This window comes from Stomoxys calcitrans, chromosome 4 (genome assembly GCF_963082655.1).
Source record: "Stomoxys calcitrans chromosome 4, idStoCalc2.1, whole genome shotgun sequence".
Taxonomy (NCBI): domain Eukaryota; kingdom Metazoa; phylum Arthropoda; class Insecta; order Diptera; family Muscidae; genus Stomoxys; species Stomoxys calcitrans.
The window spans coordinates 97,408,537-97,429,260 of NC_081555.1; the positions used below are offsets into that span (position 1 = coordinate 97,408,537).

Here is a 20,724-nt window from a genome sequence, read left to right on the forward strand (position 1 = left end):
CAACCTGTGAACGCGCCGGTAGCTCGCAGCTAAGCTTCTCGTGACAGCAATGAACACCACACAGATCGGACGTCATTGTTCCAGCTTGTGTGGTGCACACTGCTATCCCGTGCCGGGAAGCCACTTGGCATCCCCAATCTACGTACAAAAGGGAAAAAGAAATTTAGTCGGCAATTAACGAATCTAGATCTGAGTGACTGTCTTCCAATCGTCTGGATACCTTTTTCGAAATGGTAATTAATTATTAAACGACTGAGACAAAAAACAGTTTATCGATTTTAGCTTTTTTTCTTAAGTTCATACACAATACAATTTGTTTACTATGCCTCTTCCATCATTGCTAGCTCTGCATCTTCCATAATATCAGCAATTTTACGCTTTGTCTTCAATTGAAGCTTTAAAGGCATTTTCTGTAATTGTTTGGCATAGCCTAAGAATATTAATTCCATCGAGCTTAAATTGCTGAAGGAAGAATCGTTTTGAGATGATGTATTTCTTGGTGCAGCGATTATTTTCTCTGGATACACTGATGGCTTTTCAATTGTGTCTTTAGCTTTTTCAGTATTTACATCAGTCTGTTGTTGCTGTGCTGCAGATGCTTTGTCGGAAGGAAGAAGTACACCTTTTTCAGAATCTTCAGCTGAAGATTCGGTGATAACTATGTCATTTTTAGCACTGTCTTTTGGTTTTTCAACTCGTTCTTCCATTGGCTGTACTATCTGGTGCTTTATAAGAATATCATTTAAGGGGTCTTTACGGATCGTTTGGGCTAAATCACCCGTTTCATTGCCATCGTACCCCTCAGTCTCATCTTTTGGTTCTTTGTTAGTATGCGTGCTGTTGACATTTTCTTCGTCTTCTACAATATTTGTTAGCTCTTCTTCGTTAATGTGATCGTCTCTAGAAAAAAAAAGCATAGTATTTCAGTTTCATTAAAGAAGATTCTCTGTCCACTTACATCATGGTAAACAAATATGGTTGCAAAAAGTCCATATGCTTGGCCAAAGCAAAATCTTGATTACCTCGCAAATATTCGTAATAGGCCAATAATACGCCATTCCATTGATCTTGTGCTTCGGCTGCTGTAACGTCGCAATTCATTGCATTTTGTAAATCTTTGGCAACTATTTGCCAATCCTTGGTACAACTACGTGCTCCAGTGTCACTTAAATTTTTGTAAATATTCTTATGTTTTTTTACCGCTTCAATAAGTTTGACCAAATTCATGTCGTATGTTTTGAGATATAAAAGTGCATGAGGGTTGCCAATACAATAAATAATTTAGCAAATTTGCTTGTTTACAAAACCTCAAAAACACAACATAAGATGCGGTATGGTCACTAAAATCTTGAACAAGAAGATATTTCTGAATGTATTTACTGCCAAAATACTTTTTCCAAAGTTCATATGTTTTATTAAATTTGCTGTACCCTTTACATAAGTAGATGGATTGATATCCATACAGGACAATTACCTAAGGTAATCCTAGAATGGAATGTAAAAAAGTATCCAGTTTCTTCTGCTATTTACTTTATTTTTGTTTACAATACAAACTTGAAAACCCTAAATATATTAATCTAACATCTAATCATCCATAAGAAAAGCCCTACCCAAAATTACACCACCTTAACTTGGCTTAAATCACGTTTTTCAATCAATCGCATTTGTTTCTTCTTCATACGTTTCAGTTTTGCAGGATTCTTTATGACCTGAACAATTTCTGCTCTTCTTTCATTGGCCAAGCGGCGTTCAGCATTTTCTACTCGTCTTTGCTGTTTGGCTACAGCAGCCTCTTTACGGGCCTCCTTAATTTCTTTGGATCGTTCTTTGATGGCCCGCATTTCATTGCGAAGTTCCATTTTCTTTTCAAAAGTAAGGCGTGGCTTAGTCTTTTGCACTGTAGAGAATCTGTAGAATGATAAGAAACCATAAGTGAGTTGAAAAATTATAAAGAATGTTAACACATACTTGGTTTTAGGCGTCTTCCATGGTCTGTTCGATTTTGGCTGTCCGCGAGGGATTTGATTTTCAGGTTTTATGATCTTCTTGGACTTTTTAATTTTATTTGTTAATACACTTGACTCTTTAGTCGTGTTATCCTTACCAACTTGTGGTTCATTTGTAACTTTAGTTTTAGTCATATTTAGTTCACAAATTAAAATAAACACTCGCCTAACTCAACTCACACGTGTTATTGTTATTGTTTTTTTTTTTTTTGAGCTGATATTGACATTTGGTTACAGAGTTGCCATGATATAATTTGAATATAAAAAAGTTCAATATTATGGGGTGTTCTCATTTGAAGATCTTTTATTTTGTTTTGCAAATTTTGGTTTTTTAAACCATGTTACCACTTGAAGCAAATCTAGATTTCGGAAATTTCGTGTATTGCAACGAGGTTCCCATACATTATCAATGTGAGTAAATCTACTAATATGAGGAGATTTACAGCAAATCTTGCAAATTCAAATGCAACACTGCGCTTGCATTGAATATGAGTTATTTTTGGGATTTTTGGGTAGCACTTTTTTAAACATCTGACAATTTCTTATAGAAATTATAAAATTTAGTAGTAATTTAATAAAATCGTTTCACAAACTTTATTGCTGATCGCAATGTATATGCTGAACACAATGAAAATGCTATTCACAATAAAAACGCTGTCAAATACGTCACATTTGACAAATAAAACCCGCATAAATCGTAGTGGAAACGGAGATTATCTCAAATCAAGTGGGCTCTAGTGGAAACATGGTTTTACAATTTATTAATTTTGTTGTTTTGCATCTAATGGCTGGTACAATGTTCGTTTTTCATTATTGATAATCCATGATTATATGATATAATACAAAGAAATTTGTGTGCGTGTGTGTATACGTGTGCGAACATGAGCAGAGAATATGGGAGAAAGAAGATAACAACAAAGAGAATAATAACAAAAATCTGATATGTTAATACTGTCAAACGTGGCCGGCTGTTAGCGGTTGTTTGCGTGAGACCACCTTTTTAAATCCGCCTTGGGGAACAAAACAGAACGTTTTTAGCTTTTTTTGAGCGTCACGTTGCAAAAAAAGATCTATGTACACTCACAAAAGTAACGGGAAAAGTTTAACATTCTATGCTGGCACATGTGAAGTAGTGTTTTAAGTTTTTAGACTTGCCTGCGGAAAAGCTGCAACACAGTTCAGCGAAGAATTTCAGATCGATTAGTTTCCACTCTTACCTTGTCAATAAGCTGGAGAAGATTTTGGACCTTCATATCGGAAAAAAACTTGGGTACGTCTTACTTCTCGCTCTACCAGCATGGTTATATTAAGGGTAGATCTGTGGCCTCGGCATTGCAACATGTACAATAGTACAACACTTTGAAAAGGATGTCGATTAAAAGGACTTCACCCTGGCGGCGTTTCTGGAAACTGAGAGAGTTTTTGGCAAAGCGAGCTTTTCTGCCGAAGATGCGAAACTTAAGGATGCGGGTCTGGGGACTAGTGTGATTGTTTGGATAATGAATATGCTGTGGAGCAGATAGACAATGGCTCAAAAAGGAAACGTTGAAAATAAAATGTAATAAAATTGGTTAACAAACTTTTATTTACAACAGATGTGTGCACAAAATTTGTGCAAACTGAATTTTTCAGTTTAAATAGTTGAAAAGATTGTTTTTTCGTTTCATTATATAAAAGTTTAACTGAAAGTAAAAACAAAACAAAAAAAAAAAAAAAAAAACAATATATAAAAAATAACAATACAATATTTTTTTCAATTATTTCCTGAAAATTAATTTCTGTCAAATTGTTTTCTTCTCTATCTGAATGGAATATGGGTATTTGAGAAACTATCACTAAACAAGCAAACGAACTTTTCGTTTAAGAAAAATGTTTTGATTGCATCGATCATAAACATGTAAGAAAATAATAGTGCCTCGGTTTTGTCTTTCTAATGTTCACTGTATTGTTCAACATTGTAGTGATAGAAAAAGGCTTTGCTATATTCAAACGTTGAAATCATTATGGCACAGGCAGGGGCCACCTTTAATAGACGTGGCCCCAAGCCAGCAAATAGCCCAGGAACACCATTTGTTGCGTATATCGTTGCGAGTCGCTTGCCTAAACTAGCAGTAGGTAATTGTTTAACCGGCTTTTCTATAAAAAAAAACAGAAGCATTTATGAGTTAAGTCATCAATATGCTAAACTACAAATTAGAGGTGTAACTTTTAGGTTGTTCTATTCTGTTTCTCACCTGCAAAAATAACTTTTTCACCGAATTCAATTTGTTCGTGTGTTTTAATGACATCAAAGGGAGTGGTAATTGTTGCTGCTATCTGTACGAAAAGACAACAACAAATGCATGTATACCAAAAACCAAGTGATAAGAGCTGTAATTAGCTAGTTAACAAAACATACCGAGCCCGACACTGCACCCGCCAAGAAACTAAACCCAAATGTTGGCTCAATAACTCCATAATGTGATTTAATTGTTTCATAACATGTCCAATAAAGCCCAGAAAATGGCACATCACGTAGTATAGTGGGGCGCAGACCACGCCACAAACCCCATATGCCCTGTGATTGTACCACTTTCTGTATCGCAGAAGTTATTTGGGCGTAGGTCATTTTTTCTGATTGCATTTTGGTTCGTATAAGCTCCACGGGATTTACACATGTGACGGCACATATTCGTGCAGTTATACCAGCTATTAGAGGAACCAAAAGGGGGACCTCTCGACCAATTGGTGATCCTTTCACTTCTGCCAGGTACTCGTAATGGAACTCTAAAAATTTCCGCTTAAATTGTTCATAACCTACGAAATAAATAATGGTGGAAGGAAGGGCGGATATCAAGGTGGGTCCTAGACCAGACCACAAGGAACGAATGCCCTCGGTGCGACTTATATGGAAAAATGCATCCTAAAATATATAAACGGTTTATAACGTCAATGTTATACACATGCCATTGAACTTACCACTGTACCAGTTAATGGTTTGATAGGTTTAACTTCAGGAAATGAAGCTTTGGCATCGCAGGGACACAAATGATCCATTAAGCCATTACAATAAAGAAAACACTTGTTGGTCATTTTCGCCTGCTGGGCCTGAATACGAGTTTTTACAACATCCAATGGTGTCACTAAGAAGGAAATCATTGAAAATAACAATGAGCATTTCTCATTTAGTACCGGCTTCTAAACTCTCTTACTAAAACATGCTGTTAACATTGCACCGGTACATGCCGATGCAATTTGTTGCATAGGTCTTATGCGAAACCGGGGATCGTCCATTTGGGTATTCGTTTTAGCCGCCATAACTGTAGTGTCACGTTGCCCAACAACTTCAACTCGATTTACTGGTATTAGTTTGGTGTCGTCATTGATCATGTTCTATGATTTTTACTATATGTCTAATTGCTGTTTCGACTAAGACCTGGGTTACGAATTTCATCAGTTTTGCTAAATGCGAGACTAGCCGACAAAATTATCAGTTGTTTCAGGAAAAATTTAAACTTACCGGATAAGTTGTATTGAGTGAAGCTTCGCACTAAAAAATCTTTAAGACATACCTATTGAAAGTTCGTTATATCTTAGTAAAACATATTCCTTCCGGATTAACGAATGCAAATTGAATATTGTTTTGTTTTTTTTTTTTCCTTTTTTGACACAATAGTCATGGTGTGGAAATAAGTTCCACAAAACAAATGTACAACACAATTAGTGAAAACGTATCTTTCTTAGAACTGACGTAATTCATGATACGCAGAGCTGGGAGGTGCCTACAAATATATACAGCGTATCAGCCATATTCATAAAAATTTACTAGAGACTGGTACTTTTCTAAATAAGTACCAGCTGATTACTTTTCTAAATAATAGATTTTAAAGCAAACAAAATGCTGATTTCATACTGTAGGATATTCCCTCACTACTTATGAACAAATTTTATAAAAGTATTATGTTATCATTTTTGTAGTGTTTCGAAAAGGTGACCGTGAAAAACATGTGTTTCCACCCGTGAAAAACGAATGATGTAATGAAGCACTAAAGTGCATAATAGTTATTAAACGATTATTCTGCAATAAAATAAAGTGGGTATATCCTATTCAAAATCCTACGATAGCAGCTGGATAACTTACTTTACTTTAATTGGCTATGACAGAACATTTGTTCCACTAGCCGAACGTAGAATAGCGTTCCAAGTGCCTCGATCTTCTGCGCTCATTCTAAAATATCTCACAACAAGTTTCGAGGTGTCTCCCACCACTTGATCTTTCCATCGGGCTTTTGGTCTTCCCGGTTTGCGTGTACCACCGTGTTTGCCTTCAAAAGGCTTATTTGCTGGAGCTTCTTCATCCATTCTGACAACATGACCTAGCCATCGCAGCCATTGAATTTTGATGCGTGTAACTATGCTATCGTTGTCATACAGCTCATGGTTCATACGTCGCCTATATTCTCAATTAACGCAATCTGGTCAATATATTTTACGAAGAATCTTTCTCTCAAATACTTCAAGCACTGCCTCTTCTGCTTTCACAAGTACCCATGCCTCAGAACTACAATATATAACAACAAGGATAGTATCAGTGTCTTGTTGGTGTAATTTTCGTCTGTCGAGAGGTGGCCTTGTTTCTAAACTGTTTACCTAGTCCAAAGTAGCGTCTGTTTGCCAGTATTATTCTACGCTTTATCTTAAAACTGGTTTCATTCGTTTCGGTTACGGTAGTGAAGAGGTAGATAAAGTTACTGACTATCTAAAAGTTGTGGTTCCCAACTTTCTCCATTTTCATTATCTGCTCGGTTGTACAAGGTGTTCTGGGAGTTGAAACCTCCATTTCGTCTTAGACCCATTTACTGCCAGACCCATTTTCACTGACTCTCTTTCGATTCTTTCAAAGGCAGCAGTTAGTACTTCCGGTGAACGACCTATGATGTCGAAGTCGTCGGCATAGGTGTTCTCTTGTGATTAGTGTGCCATATCTTCGTTTGGTATTAAATAGTTCGGAGAGATTCTTTCCTATTCTTACTGAGGAACGCGTATCAGCAAGTGTCATCCTGCAGTCTTATTAATTCTGCAGGGATACCACACTCAGACATGGCTTGAAATACCTTTGAGCGTAAAGGATTATCGAAAGCGGCTTTGTAATCAACAAAGAGATGATAGGTTTTGATTTGTCCTTCTCCGGTTGTTTCCGGGATTTGGCGCAGTATGAATATCTGGTACAAGGTGGATTTAGCAGGTATAAAGCCGCATTTATAGGGCGCAATTATCTCACTGACTTTTGGTTTTAATCTTTCACACAGTACGCTCGAGAGTATCTTGTATGCGATGGGGAGGAGACTTATTCCTCTGTAGTTAGAACATTCCGTCTCTTTTTTTGTGTACGGGACATAATATGCTGAGATTACAATCATCGTTTTTCTAGCCAGATTGCGCAAATAAACTGATCGCCTCCGGTATTAAATAGTTCAGTGGGTAACCCGTCGGTTCCTGCTGCTTTGTTGTTCTGCTACCTGGACCTCATTCTGACTAGGAGGTAAACATTCTATACCATCATCATTGATTGGTTCTGCGGTATCCTCTTCGTCGCCAACGTCGGATACTTGCAATTGGATAAAATGTTCTCCATATCCTCAGCATGTCACCTGTGTCACTAACCAGATTTCCTTCTATGTCTCTGCAGGAGGATGTGCCTGCACCAAAGCCATCGCTTTGATGTTTAATTCTTTGGTAAAATTTCCGGACTTCATTCTGATTCCTGTACATCTCAATTCGCTCACACTCACGCCTTTCCATTTCCTTTTTCTTTTTGCAGAATAGACGTTTCTCCTCTCTCCCTTTCCCCCGATAACTCTCCTTCATCTGACGTTGCTACTGATTGCAGGGTTGCTTTATATGCCACATTCTTGGCTTCAGTAGCATCTCGACACTCTTGGTCGTATCATTAATTTCTTGGAGAAGGCTTCCGGTACCCAAGTACGTATTTCGCGGCTTTTCCATGGAGTGGGCAATAGTTTGCCACTGCACCATTATATCATCGGAACAAGGAGTGCTTTCATCAAGCAGTTGAGGCAGTCGAGTGGAGTGTGCCGCTGCCATCTGTCGTTTTTGCAACTTTTCAACTTCCAGCATTCGTGCAGTGTCAGTTCGTATTTTCCTCGCCATGTTAAAACGGGTGCGAACCTTTTACTACAACAAGGTAATGATCCGAATCTATATTCGCTCCACGGACGGATCGTACATCTAACACGCTGGATGAATGCCTTCCATCTATCACAATGTGATCCATATAGTTCCTCGTGTTTTGATCGTGTCACAGCCATGTGCCTTTGTGAATATTTTAATGTTGAAATCTGGTGCTAGTAGCTACCATGCTCTTTGCCGCGGCGAAATCTATCAGCCTCAACCCATTACTGGAAGTTATCTCGTAGTGGCTAAACATTCTGACTGTTGGACCAAAGATGTCTTCCTTCCCTATCTTCGCCTTAAAATCTCCCAGAACGATTTTAATATCACTATTTTTACTATTCCTTTTTTTCTTATAGTAGTTCTCATAGTTTTCCGGGAGCGGGTTACTGGCCCAGCGCCCCAACCGCATGGGTTTTGTGGGATTGCGCATGTATGCCTCGTTGTGGCGAGTCGCTTGTTCCATGATCTGACGCTCGCCTGCATCCTCCCCCAACCTGGAAACAGACGCTGATGTTGGCCATTGGTTATTTGAAGGCGCCAATAACTCGCCTTGTCATCGCGATTATCATTGGCACTCAGTATTTAATTAAGAGCCAGTGCCAGCTGACTCCTCACTGAGACTCTTCTCTCGAAAATCGCTGACTGCCCGCGGCCGCATTTGCAGCTATTCCGCATAAAAACGAAGCTTTCCACCATCCGCAACCTGTAGACGCGCCCGGAAGCTTTCAACTAAGCTGCCCGTGGTAACAATGGACACCACACAAGTCGGAGCTCAAAATTCCAGCCTGTGTGGTGCTCATAATTACCCCGTGTCGGCCGGGAGCTGGATAACTAAAGTGGCAGTCAACTATACAACCACAGGGTTGTATAGTTGACTGCCACTAGGCTGTCAATTTTCTGGACACTTCCTAATTGACATTCTAGTTTTTATTTGTATTATCATGTGTAGCAGCCACAAGATCAAAAGAGTTATGATTAGAAACGTGTAAATTAAAAATTCAAACGATAAAAATGTGAAAAAAGAAACAAAATATACGAAAAATTTGAAATCCAAACACAAGGCGGATTTAAAAAGGTGGTCTCACGAAAACAGCCGTTAACAGCTGGCCAGGTTTGATGGTATTAAGATGACAGATCTCTGCTCATGTACGCACACAAATTTCTTTGCGTGTGTTGGCAAAAGTACGATCAGCTTTATGACAAGATTGCAGATTGCACCATATGATTTGTGATTGTTGTACAAATGAGACCACCTTTAATCGTTTCGCCATGATCCAAACAAAGCATTTGACGTGCTAGTGGGATTTGCCAACAACTCTGGCATTAGAAAATTTCATCAGCTGGGCTAATGATTTTACCTTGTTTAAATTTGCCTAGGACCATACCTTATGAGTTTGCCCTGATATTTAACAGTTGCTTAAAGTAGTGCATATACCAAACAAAAGGGAAACTAAAACTTTTATTTGACCATCCACATAAGTTCTTTGCCGGTCAGCACTGTGACACGAACACATGAAAAGAGACATAGTGAAATAAGTTTTTTTTTTAAATAAAATAAAAAAAAAATAAAATAGCCAAAATATACAAATATATATCAAGAAATATGATGGCCGGCAAGAAAGTTTTATTTTTGGTGTTAATTGGACTGATTCTGCCAGCATTTTTCACAGCAGCAGAGGAAGAGGAAAATTTTGCTGTCGAACTGACGTCTGAGAACTTTGACGAGGCTATAGCAAAAAACAATCATTTTGTGAAATTTTTTGCGCCATGGTAAGAAAAAAGCAAACGGATGAGATAAAAACTAATCTAGGCGAATATTAATTTGCTTTCTTGCTTTTTGTTTTATTTAACAAAGCAAAAGAAAATCTATTCTGCAAGCAGCAGCAAAAGCTGCTGTGGTCGACATATTTTAACCTGTGCGTCGTGGTACCTTATATGTATTGATGTTGTTCGATCGTTTCTTTTGTTCGCTTTAACCAATTTCCATTTAACACGTAAAACATTTGATAAGCTCTTGGGACCGACCATATATCAGCCCAAAAAAAGACACATTTTATTTTTGTCAAATGCGCACCCACGATTTCTATTTAGTGTAGTTGTTGGCATCTTCCTGGTAACAGGCGAATAGAAGATAATGTCATATTTTGGCATGACTAAGGTCGAAAGTTGTAAAATGGTCTCTTTATGATCTCTCTAAGCCCTTCTCTTATCATTTCAATTTTGAAACACTACATACACTTGTGTGGTTTGCGTTTTGTTTTATCGCTTCTTTGTTGTCACGTTCTGCCTAACATCTATTGTTTGGAGGTCTGCACCACTAGCAATTCCCAATTCTTGTTTTGGATCCCATTTGATCTTGTTGTCATGATATGCATGATTTCCATACATTTGCAACTCAAATATCAATGAGTTTTGTTGATAAGAAGCCCATTTTGCTTCTGGTTAGAGATTCAATAACCGCCACAAAGGAAGCTATGCTTTGTGTGTCACACACATGTTCTTATCAATCTGCATTGTTATAGGGGAATGATTTTTGGTATTTCTTTATATGTTTTACTAATTGATTGTAATGCGAGAGGAAGAGTCATGGGGTGGGTCGTCTATAGATAACAGCAGCTAAGAATTTTCGAAATATATATTAGGGGCTCTAAATCATTGGTAGTCGTGTGCAATTTATAGCACAATTATATTTTGTAAACGATCGATCGATCAATATGCGCATACCATGGAAACAAACAACATAGAAAGCTTGTGCAAACTGCACTTGCAAGTGGTCTTCTCTTAAAAAGTTTCCCTACAATAAAGGGATATAACTCAGAGCTCAGTTTATTTTCACCACGATAAACACCACACAGATTGAAACACAAAGTTCTCAAAGTTATCCCGCCGTGTATTACTACTAAACGGCCCATTGTCAACATAGTCTCTTTGTCCGTATGAGGACCTTATTTCTACTCCTGACTTTTTCGCAAATGTTCACAGCAGGTGCGAAGAACGTGTAAAGGCTGTTAAATGTGACCCCCAAGTAATAAGGGAGGCCACCGTAGCGCAGACGTTAGCCTATGACGCTGAATGACTGGGTTCGAATCCTGGCGAGACCATCAGAAAAAAAATTTTCAGCGGTGGTTTCCCCCTCCTAATGCTGGCAACATTTATGAGGTACTATGCCATGTAAAACTTCTCTCCAAAGAGATGTCGCTCTGCGGCACGCCGTTCGGACTCGGCTATAAAAAGGAGACCCCTTATCATTGAGCTTAAAACTTGAATCGGACTGCACTCATTGATATGTGAGAAGTATGCCCCTGTTCCTTAGTGGAATGTTCAATGGGCAAAATTTGCAATTTGCATTTGGATCGCATATGTTATCCGCCATGATCGTACAATAGGAAAGAATTGGCGGTTATCGTCACCGTCATCTACGATAAATTCTAAGAAGTTGTGCCTAAGAAACCATGGGCGTTAAATCAAAATCGAGCTTCCGGTTTTAAACGATCAACGGAAATTTTATTATTAAAATTTTTATTAAATTTTGTTGATAAAAACCGGAAGTTCGTATTTCATATAAAACCCATGGTTTCTTGGGCAAAAAGAATGATCAACACTTGGTGTGGGTTTATTGGCCCTTACAAGATGACCTATTCTTTAATCGTCCGCATATGATGTTGTTGTTGTAGCCACATGTGGAGGTGGCTATCCTCGTCAAGCTCCTGTGGGTGAGCAAGCTCGTTCCGGTTCACAGGACCGATCGCCGCGGGAACAAGGTGCCCATTGGCTATTTAAAGGCGCCAATAACCCGCTTTGTCATATCGAGCATCATAGGCACTCAGTATTTGTGCAAGAGCTGGTGCCGATCGGCCTCTCACTAAGACTCTCCGCTTGATATCGCTGATTGTCCGCGACTGCCGTTGCAGCTACTCCATATGGAGTATTCCTCTATCCGCAAACTGTGGGCGCCCCCGGTAGCTCCCAGCTAAGCTTACACTGCACTGAACACCACACAGATCGAACCTCATTGTTCCAGCCTGTGTGGTGCTCACAGCTATCCCGCGCCGGGTCCGCATATGATATAATCTGGATGCCGTTCGATGAAGTAGAAAATAGGTTAGGTGGAGTTTAAAACTTGCCGTGCCGGGTCCGCTTATGATATAATCTGGATGCCGTTCGATGAAGTAGAAAATAGGTTAGGTAGAGTTTAAAACTTGCCATCTATATAACCCCTCCTTGGGGAATTCTCGTTTTCGCTCTAAAGTGCTAAATTCAGGTTTAAAATCCACATACGACCGGCGGCCACTCTAGTAATTTACGACACAACCTTTCGGTCTTTTAGCAATACCCTCCAAAAGTGTGTCATGACTGACTTTATCGAAAACCTCATTTTAAGACCATATTAACTCTGAGAGTGTCTAGAGTCAGGTTGAGGAACATGGTTCGTTACCAGAGTCCTCCCGATATAGCCACATTTCTCAGCAGCAGTGTAAAAATTTCGTATGGAACCAACACATTAGACGATAAGACGTTGATGACAGCGTTTAAAATTTGACGGAAAACTTGTGATGGTTTATAATCGCTTAGACGACCATAGAAAATATGCATGGTCCTTTATCTTGATATTTTACTTTCGGTATGCTCGAAAAATTTTAGAGTTAAGAAACGCGAGGCATATATTCGAATCCGTCACTGCTACTTTGCCAAAAGTGTCTGAGTTCCTATCTGAGGCTCGATAGAAGACAATAAGCCATACAGTTAGCTTATATTCATTGACTACCTGTATGTTTCCGATTTAGTTCCCTGTTTCTAACGCTGGATTGAAGCGATGAATGCCATTACTCTCGCCTGCGAGTGCGCTTCACTTGGTGTATTCCACTTAGCACTATCGGTATGCTCAGTAAACAGTAGGGTTGAGCAATATGTCGTATAACTTCAGATCAGTCATTGGCACCTCGGCAAAAGTGACTTAGGTCCTATCTTTTGACCCTCAAAAGTCGACCGTAAATTGAGCTTGTGTTTATTGGACAATCCATTGGTTCCTAGATACTTTTCCCTGATTTTAGGGTTCTCAAAATCAAATTGGACTCACTTGGGATATTTGATCAGCTCGTGCAAAACGAGCTGCTTTTTGCGTTTATTGCTGTTTTGTTTTAGAGCAATACACTTCCAGTTATGATTTTTCTTATATCGCATGTTATCGATAACTATACAGTAGAACTTTGCGCCGGAATTCTATCCAGTACATCTGACTTCTCCCCAAAGAGGCCTCTGCTATAAAAATGAGGCCCCTTATCACTGATCTTAATTTTGAACCGGACAGCACTCATTGATATGTGAGAAGTTTGCCCCTGTTCGTTCCTTAATGGAATATCCATGGGCAAATTTGCATTTGTGAGGACGTCGAGGAAGAAGGGTCTATAAAGCATCAGCTGTGTGTGTCCTGCCCTGACAGAAATATTTCCACTTTAGTTCTCATTTCTTTGGAAACTTGTCTGATTTAGTGGATGTGAACATTCGCAAGTTGATCTGGATGAAATTAGAAGGCACTATGCTTCACCTGTTTCTGCGATATCACAATGAACGATAACGTCAAAGTGAGTCTGATGGCAGATTACCACTTAAACCTAACCTAACGATTTGAAAAAGTGGTATGGCAGTTATGTAAAAACTTCTCCCCAAAGAGGTGTCGCACTGCGGCACGCCGTTCGGACTTGGCTATAAAAATGAGGCCCCTTATCATTGAGCTTAAACTTGAATCGGACAACACTATAACAGTTTTTTTAAGTGTTCATTCTAAAGGCTGATTTTTTTACCATTTTCTTTACGACAACACTGGTTTAAACAGCTCACGCATATTTCGTGTTTTGTTTTTTTGTCGAACATCTTCAGTTTGGTCTATAATTTAACCGTGAGTCGTTTAACAAACGAACAATGCTTGCAAATTGTTGATTTTTGTTTTATCGAAATGTGTGCTCTGTTAAGAAAGTTCATCGCACTCTTCTTCCATTGAGCGACGAAGCTCATTTTTGGCTCAATGGTTAAGTAAATAAGCACAATTGTCGATTTAGGAGTAAAGATCAGCCAGAAGCATTGCAAGAGCTACCAATGCATCCAGAAAAAGTCTCAGTTTTGTGCGGTTTATAGGCTGGTAGCATCATTGGACCGTACTTCTTCAAAGTTGATGCGAATCGTATGGTGACTGTGAATGGTGAGCGCTATCGTGAGATGATATCCAACCTTTTTTGTTCAAAAAACAAGAGCTTGACTTGCATGGTGGTTTCAACAAGACAATGCCACATGTCACACAGCACGCGTAACAATGGATTTATTGAGGGGCGAGTTCGGTGAACATTTTCTTTCACGTTCGGGTTCGGTCAGTTGGCCGCCTAGATTGTGCGATTTAACGCCTTTAGGCTATTTTTTGTGGGCCTATGTTAAAGCGAATGTCTATACAGACAAGCCCTCTTCAATTGACGCATTGGAAGATTACTTTGAACCATTTATACGTGAAATACCGGCTAAAATGTTGGAATGAGTATGCCAAAATTGGACTAAGCGGATGGGCTATTTGAGGCGCAGTCACGGTCAACATTTGCATGAAATAATCTTCAAACATTTAATTGTATGGACCGATTCAAAGAAAGATTTTATGCAATATTTTTTTTTTTTTTTTTTTTTGATTTTTATACTATCTAGTCATTCCGTTTGTAACACATCGAAATATTGATCTAGGACCCCATAAAGTATATATATTATTGATCGTCTCGAAATTCTGATTCGATCTAAACATATCCGTCCGTCCGTCTGCCGAAATCACAATAGCGGTCGAACGCGTAGAGCTAGCCCCTTGAAAATTTGCCCAGATACTTAATACTGATGTAGATCGTTGGGGATTGCAAATGGGCCATATCGGTTCAGATTGGGATATAGCTCCCATATAAACCGATCTCCCGATTTGATTTCTTGAGCTCATGGAAGCCACAATTTTTGTCTGATTTAGCTTTAATCTTGCACAAAGTGTTCTGTTATGACTTCCAACAACTAGTACGGACAATTATGGTCCAAATCGGTCAAGAACCTGATATAGTTTCCATATAAGCCAATCTCCCGATTAAATTTTTAAGCCACAATTTTTGTCGAACTTGGCTGAAATTTTGCACATAGTATTCTGTTATGACTTGCAACAACTGTGATAAGTACGGTCCAAATCAGTCAAGAACCTGATATAGCTTCCACATAAACAGATCTCACGATTCTTGATGAGCCCATGAAAGCCACAATGTTTGTCCGATTTAGCATTAATTTGGCACATAGTGTTCTATTATGACTTGCAACCACTGTGATAAGTACGGTCCAAATCGGTCAAGAACCTTATATAGCTTCCATATAAACTGATTTCCCGATTAGACTTTTTGAGCCCATGGAAGCCACAATTTTTGTCCAACTTGGCTGAAATTTTGCACATTGTGTTTTATTTTGGTTTCCAGCGACAGCACAAAGAACGGTTCAAATCGGTCAAGAACCTGTTATAGCTCCCATATAAACCGATCTCCCGATTTGATTTCTTGAGCCCCTGGAAGCCTCAATTTTCATCCGATTTGGCTGAAATTTTGCACATAGTCTTCTACTTTAACTTCCAATAACTGCGCTAAATACGCTTCAAATCGGTAAATATATAGCTATATATATATAGCTCCCATAAAAACCGATCTCCCGATTTGACTTCTTGAGCCTTTATAAGTCGCGATTTTTTTCCGATTTGGCTAACTACATATAGCTCCCATATAAACCGATCTCCCGATTTTACTCCCTGAGCCCCTGAAAGTTGCAATTTTTGTCCGATTTGGCTGAAATTTCGCACATAGTATTCTGTTATGATTCCCTACAACGGAGCCATGTACGGTCCAAAGCAGTCCATAACCTGATATAGCTCCAATATAAGCCGATCTCCCGATATTACTTCCTGAGCCCCTGGAAGCCTCAATTTCCATTCGATTTGGCCAAAATTTTGCACAAAGTATTCTGTTATGGCTCCCAACAACTGCGCCAAGTACGGATAAAATCTGTGTATAACCTGATATAGATCCCATATAAACCGATGTCCCGATTTGACTTCTTGAGCCCCTGGAAGCCGCATTTTTCATCCGATTTGGCTGAAATTTGGCGTATAGTGTTCGGTTATTAGTCTCAACAATTGCGCCAAGTACTGTCCAATTAGGTCTATAATTAGATATAGCTCCCATATTTTAGCAGAATCCATGGTGGTGGGTTCCCAAGATTAGGCTCATCCGAATTTAGCAAGCTTTAACTTGTTATGTGTTTTTTTAACTTTCTCTCTTAAAAAATCATCCTTTACAATCTACCCCATCTTATGTAGTGCATACAGTTTACATGCCTTAAACAAATATTTATTTTGAATGAGAAAGTGCCGTTTTCTCAACTTTCATATCGCTTTGTGTATATTTTTCTTTATATGCCGCCCAAATTATTACCATGCATTGCAAATACGTCCCTTATAATTTATCTTGTATAACCAATCTCATTTGTTTCTGCTTATATTTCAGGTGCGGTCATTGCAAACGTCTACATCCTCTGTGGGAACAGTTGGCCGAAATGATGAATGTCAAAGATGAGCCACAAGTTATCATTGCCAAAGTTGATTGTACGCAACACCAAGAGCTGTGTGCCAAACATGAAATAACCGGCTACCCCACTTTGCGCTTCTTCAAGCTGGGCGAAACGGAATCGGTGAAATTCAAGGGCACTCGTGATATGCCTGCCATAACTGAATTTATCAACGAACAACTTAACAGCGAAAATGAAATCGCCCATGGCGACGAGGACAATAAGAAGAAGACTGAAGGTGGAGAAGTGCCAGCGGCTGATACCAAGGGAAAACTTGTGGAATTGACGGAGGACAATTTCGCCAAACACATTTCCAGCGGCAATCATTTTGTTAAATTCTATGCCCCCTGGTGCAGTCACTGTCAACGTTTGGCTCCTACCTGGGAACAATTGGCCAAAACGGTGCAAAATATTCAAGATGTTAGCATAGCTAAGATCGATTGCACCGTCTACCGTCCTATTTGCCAAGATTTCGAAGTCAAAGGCTATCCCACGTTATTGTGGATTGAGGATGGCAAGAAAATTGAGAAATATTCCGGGGCTCGCGGCCACGATGAGCTACATGCCTATGTAAAGAAAATGTTGGGCAGTGATGCCGGCCAAGATGCTGCCGCCTCTACTGAAAAACCCAGCGATGAGAAAGATAAATTACAGGTCCTTCAACTGAGTGGTGATGATTTCGCAGAAACTGTAGCCGATGGTGTGACATTTGTGAAATTCTATGCTCCCTGGTGTGGGCATTGCCAGAAATTGAGCCCTGTCTGGGATCAGTTGGCCGAGAAAATGCATAGCGTTGCTAATCCCATTAAAATTGCAAAAGTGGATTGCACTGCTTCAGAAAACAAGAAGCTTTGCATCGAACAAGAAGTGGAGGGCTATCCCACCTTGTTTGCCTACAAAAATGGTGTACGCCAAAGCGAATACGACGACAGTCGATCACTCTCCGAATTAGCTGCATACATAACGAAGTTTGTCGGCCATGATGAATTGTAAATGTGAATTTTTAACCGTTGGCTGCTCTATTTGTTCCAACAACCACCGTATCTTCCTACCCCATAAGTATATGCGCCATCACCACATGAAGCCATTATTTTGGAAAATATGTGTCGTTTCTTGCATTTATAACTCCTCATCCGTATGCATGGTGTTCTTCCCTATCAAATAGTTTTTTTTTCGTATTATCGCATTTGTTTATTTAGTTTAATTATTTTTTGTCTGTATTGTTTTATGATTTATTGATTACTTGCGCAAGTGTTTTATTATTGTTTTATACTTTTTGATTTTGGTTTTTGTGTGCTTAAATACTTCCATTATACAATCATTATAAACTAAGATATAAAACAAGTCACACATGAAATATGAACAAACAAAAATAGTTTTAAATAAATGGATCAAGTATCGAAATACAATGTTTATATTGGGTTGCCCAAAAAGTAATTGCGGATTTTTCATATAGTCGGCGTTGACAAATTTTTTCACAGCTTGTGACTCTGTAATTGCATTCTTTCTTCTGTCAGTTATCAGCTGTGACTTTTAGCTTGCTTTAGAAAAAAGTGTAAAAAAAGTATATTTGATTAAAGCTCATTCTAAATTTTATTAAAAATGCATTTACTTTCTTTTAAAAAATCCGCAATTACTTTTTGGGCAACCCAATATATCTGCAAACAGCAGATGTTCTATAGTTTTCTCCATCTCGATGTGCTCATGGCTTCGGCAATTGCAACAATGACCTGTCATAAAGGACACAATGAGCGAGCAATCCCATGGCAGCTGGTTATACGTACCGGATTGACCTGATGGAATCCATAATCGGCAAGGGCTGCCGCCCCGGACTTGTATCGCAGACAGAGACAGACCTCATCAAAGCGATCCTCACTGGAGTTGACCCCAATCCCGATCCCTCCGTAAATCTGCGGAAACAACATCTTCAAGCATTGCTACCCCAACATGGAAGCACATCTTCATATTTAGCTCTTAATTTGTGATCATTTGTTATTCGTTGCCTTTGAGCCTTATCCCGAGGAATTGGTTTACATGTCGGTAGAGACATATTTCAAACACTGATCTCTTCAAGCGATCCCCACTGGAATTTATCCCGATCCCGATATGTGAACTCGACCCCTCCGTAAATCTGCGGTAACAACAACATATTCCAGCATATTTAGCTCTTAATTTGTGACCATCTGTTATTCGTTGCCTTTGAGCCTTATCTCGAGGAATTGGTTTACATGTCGGTAGAGACATATTTCAAAGACAGATCTCTTCAAGCGATCCCCACTGGAATTTATCCCGATCTTGATATGTGAACCCAACCCCTCCGTTAATCTGCGACATCAACAACGTCCTCAAGCATTGCTACCCCAACATGAAAGCACATCTTCATATTTAGCTCTTAATTTGCGACCATGTGTTATTCGTTGCCTTCGAGCCTTATCTCGAGGAATTGGTTTACTTGTCGGTAGAGACATGTTTTCCACTTTCCCTGGAATGTGTCCGGTATCTCCTGGTGGTAGAGCAAATGTGACGCGACATTCAGAACTGATGAATTTTGAAATGTTCAGCCATTGTGTTGAAGATCTGTGGCAGTCAAGGGCGAATTTGAATTCATTTTTTATAAAAAATAAAAATATTCCAGAGATTTAATTCAGAGAGATGGCGGATGAACGGGATTGGGAAGCTAATACCCAATTGGGGAACTCACTATTTGGCAGTGTCACAAGCGTCGTCGTCGTCGGACCATGTGGCAATATACGCATCAGCAGCAACCCAGCCCCAATATTGCCGGAAAGTGTATCTTTCTTGCAATTGAATTGCAATGGTCTGCAGGCCAGTTTGACCAGATAGTTGTTGTTGTCGTCGTAGCGGTGTGTTTTGCACTGAGGAGGCAGCCCTTGCCGATGAATGACAGAATTTTGTAAGTCGGAATAACAACACATTGGTTGCAGCGATCCTAGAGACAAAGCTGACCAAACACCTGCAACTGTGCAATGTCACGGATACAATGTGCTGCGAAAGGATCGCTTAGAAATGGAGGTGGGGGATTGGCCTTTGTGATACACCGTTTCGAGCAGTATAGACCCATCGCGCATGCCCCTGGCGCCAGTGACCCCCACATGGAGTGCATATGGTTAGCAGTCAGGTCTAGTATTGCCGAGATTGAGCTATATAACATGTACATACCGTCGGTTGGTGGTTGTGACTCAGTAAATGGCTAAGCTTACAAGCTCGACATAAGTTGGATACTGTCTGACCATAATCGTCTGGTTCTAGGAGACTTTAATGCGCATCACGTTTAATGGCATTCTCCCCTAGGTAATGACCAGCAGGGCATAGAGCTTTGGCAGAGCAAATTGAAGGTTCCACGTGTAGGTGTAGCAGCTTCCCAGACATTTCCATTGCATCCCCTGATCTCCTATCAAGTCGTCATTTCTTTGGGATCAGACCACCTCCCTCACCATCGACCGACCTTCCGACTTTATAAACTCTGAGCACCGGACGTTTATCAATCAAAAAAAGGTCGATTGGCTCGGCTTCAGAGAGTATACCAATCGCCGCTTCTGTGAACTGACACCTCTCCCGAATGTGCTATTTGCCGAGAGAAAACTCATAGACATCATTAATGCAGCAGCCGCACGCTTTATAACAGCCCGTCGAATACCCCAAGTGCGACTGCAGCGAAGTCAGTGGTACTCGCAAACGAGCGTTATGGGATTCTTTGCACGGACCCCACTAACCCCAGAATCAGCGAACTGAATCTGGAAATCAAGAGGTATTCAACGAACATAAGCGGATTATGTGGCTGGAACACTTGGAGCAATGTAACTTAGTGGTCTCCGAGCCGTTTGACAGCCATCACAATTTACCGTGGCACCAAATCATCCAAGCCGTTGGGCCCCGACGGAATCTCTATACTGATGCAGAAAAATCTGGA

At 39.7% G+C, this 20,724-nt stretch overlaps 4 protein-coding genes across 8 annotated transcripts; 1 reads left to right on the top strand and 3 right to left on the bottom strand.

Moving 5' to 3' along the window:
* Positions 1-268: 268 nt before the first annotated feature.
* LOC106089647 (uncharacterized) lies at positions 269-1,281 on the bottom strand. The gene is made up of 2 exons (XM_013255569.2): positions 959-1,281; positions 269-900 (listed from the first exon to the last, which is right to left on the bottom strand). Exons 1-2 carry the CDS (start codon positions 1,225-1,227, stop codon positions 321-323), a joined length of 849 nt encoding a protein of 282 aa, XP_013111023.2. The 5' UTR covers positions 1,228-1,281; the 3' UTR covers positions 269-320.
* Positions 1,282-1,513: 232 nt separating this feature from the next.
* On the bottom strand, positions 1,514-2,213 carry LOC106089648 (coiled-coil domain-containing protein 86). Its single transcript, XM_013255570.1, has 2 exons — positions 1,969-2,213; positions 1,514-1,908 (listed from the first exon to the last, which is right to left on the bottom strand). The coding sequence occupies exons 1-2, from the start codon at positions 2,139-2,141 to the stop codon at positions 1,617-1,619; spliced, it is 465 nt and encodes a 154-aa protein (XP_013111024.1). The 5' UTR covers positions 2,142-2,213; the 3' UTR covers positions 1,514-1,616.
* Positions 2,214-3,926: 1,713 nt separating this feature from the next.
* LOC106089646 (probable mitochondrial glutathione transporter SLC25A40) lies at positions 3,927-5,661 on the bottom strand. 5 transcript variants are annotated; one of them, XM_013255566.2, is made up of 6 exons: positions 5,558-5,661; positions 5,198-5,459; positions 4,965-5,128; positions 4,405-4,908; positions 4,241-4,322; positions 3,927-4,142 (listed from the first exon to the last, which is right to left on the bottom strand). In XM_013255566.2, the coding sequence occupies exons 2-6, from the start codon at positions 5,373-5,375 to the stop codon at positions 3,937-3,939; spliced, it is 1,134 nt and encodes a 377-aa protein (XP_013111020.2). In that variant the 5' UTR covers positions 5,376-5,459; positions 5,558-5,661; the 3' UTR covers positions 3,927-3,936. The 5 variants fall into 5 exon arrangements, with proteins under 5 accessions (XP_013111020.2, XP_013111022.2, XP_059224135.1 ...); XM_013255568.2 differs by having other exon boundaries at positions 5,198-5,421; positions 5,506-5,640; XM_059368152.1 differs by having other exon boundaries at positions 5,198-5,447; positions 5,506-5,640.
* Positions 5,662-9,630: 3,969 nt separating this feature from the next.
* Positions 9,631-18,190, top strand: LOC106089645 (thioredoxin domain-containing protein 5 homolog). The gene is made up of 2 exons (XM_013255564.2): positions 9,631-9,950; positions 16,733-18,190. Exons 1-2 carry the CDS (start codon positions 9,784-9,786, stop codon positions 17,784-17,786), a joined length of 1,221 nt encoding a protein of 406 aa, XP_013111018.2. The 5' UTR covers positions 9,631-9,783; the 3' UTR covers positions 17,787-18,190.
* Positions 18,191-20,724: the final 2,534 nt, after the last annotated feature.

Excerpts from the sequence above, each read along its gene's own strand:
- LOC106089645 (XM_013255564.2), top strand. The coding sequence starts at position 9,784 with ATGATGGCCGGCAAGAAAGTTTTATTTTTGGTGTTAATTGGACTGATT. Across the intron at positions 9,951-16,732 it reads GTGAAATTTTTTGCGCCATG|GTGCGGTCATTGCAAACGTC; the intron begins GTAAGAAAAAAG and ends CTTATATTTCAG.
- LOC106089646 (XM_013255566.2), bottom strand. The coding sequence starts at position 5,375 with ATGATCAATGACGACACCAAACTAATACCAGTAAATCGAGTTGAAGTT. Across the intron at positions 4,909-4,964 it reads AACCATTAACTGGTACAGTG|GATGCATTTTTCCATATAAG; the intron begins GTAAGTTCAATG and ends TATATATTTTAG. Across the intron at positions 4,143-4,240 it reads TGAAAAAGTTATTTTTGCAG|AAAAGCCGGTTAAACAATTA; the intron begins GTGAGAAACAGA and ends TTTTTTTTATAG.
- LOC106089647 (XM_013255569.2), bottom strand. The coding sequence starts at position 1,227 with ATGAATTTGGTCAAACTTATTGAAGCGGTAAAAAAACATAAGAATATT. Across the intron at positions 901-958 it reads CCATATTTGTTTACCATGAT|AGACGATCACATTAACGAAG; the intron begins GTAAGTGGACAG and ends TTTTTTTTCTAG.
- LOC106089648 (XM_013255570.1), bottom strand. The coding sequence starts at position 2,141 with ATGACTAAAACTAAAGTTACAAATGAACCACAAGTTGGTAAGGATAAC. Across the intron at positions 1,909-1,968 it reads TGGAAGACGCCTAAAACCAA|ATTCTCTACAGTGCAAAAGA; the intron begins GTATGTGTTAAC and ends ATCATTCTACAG.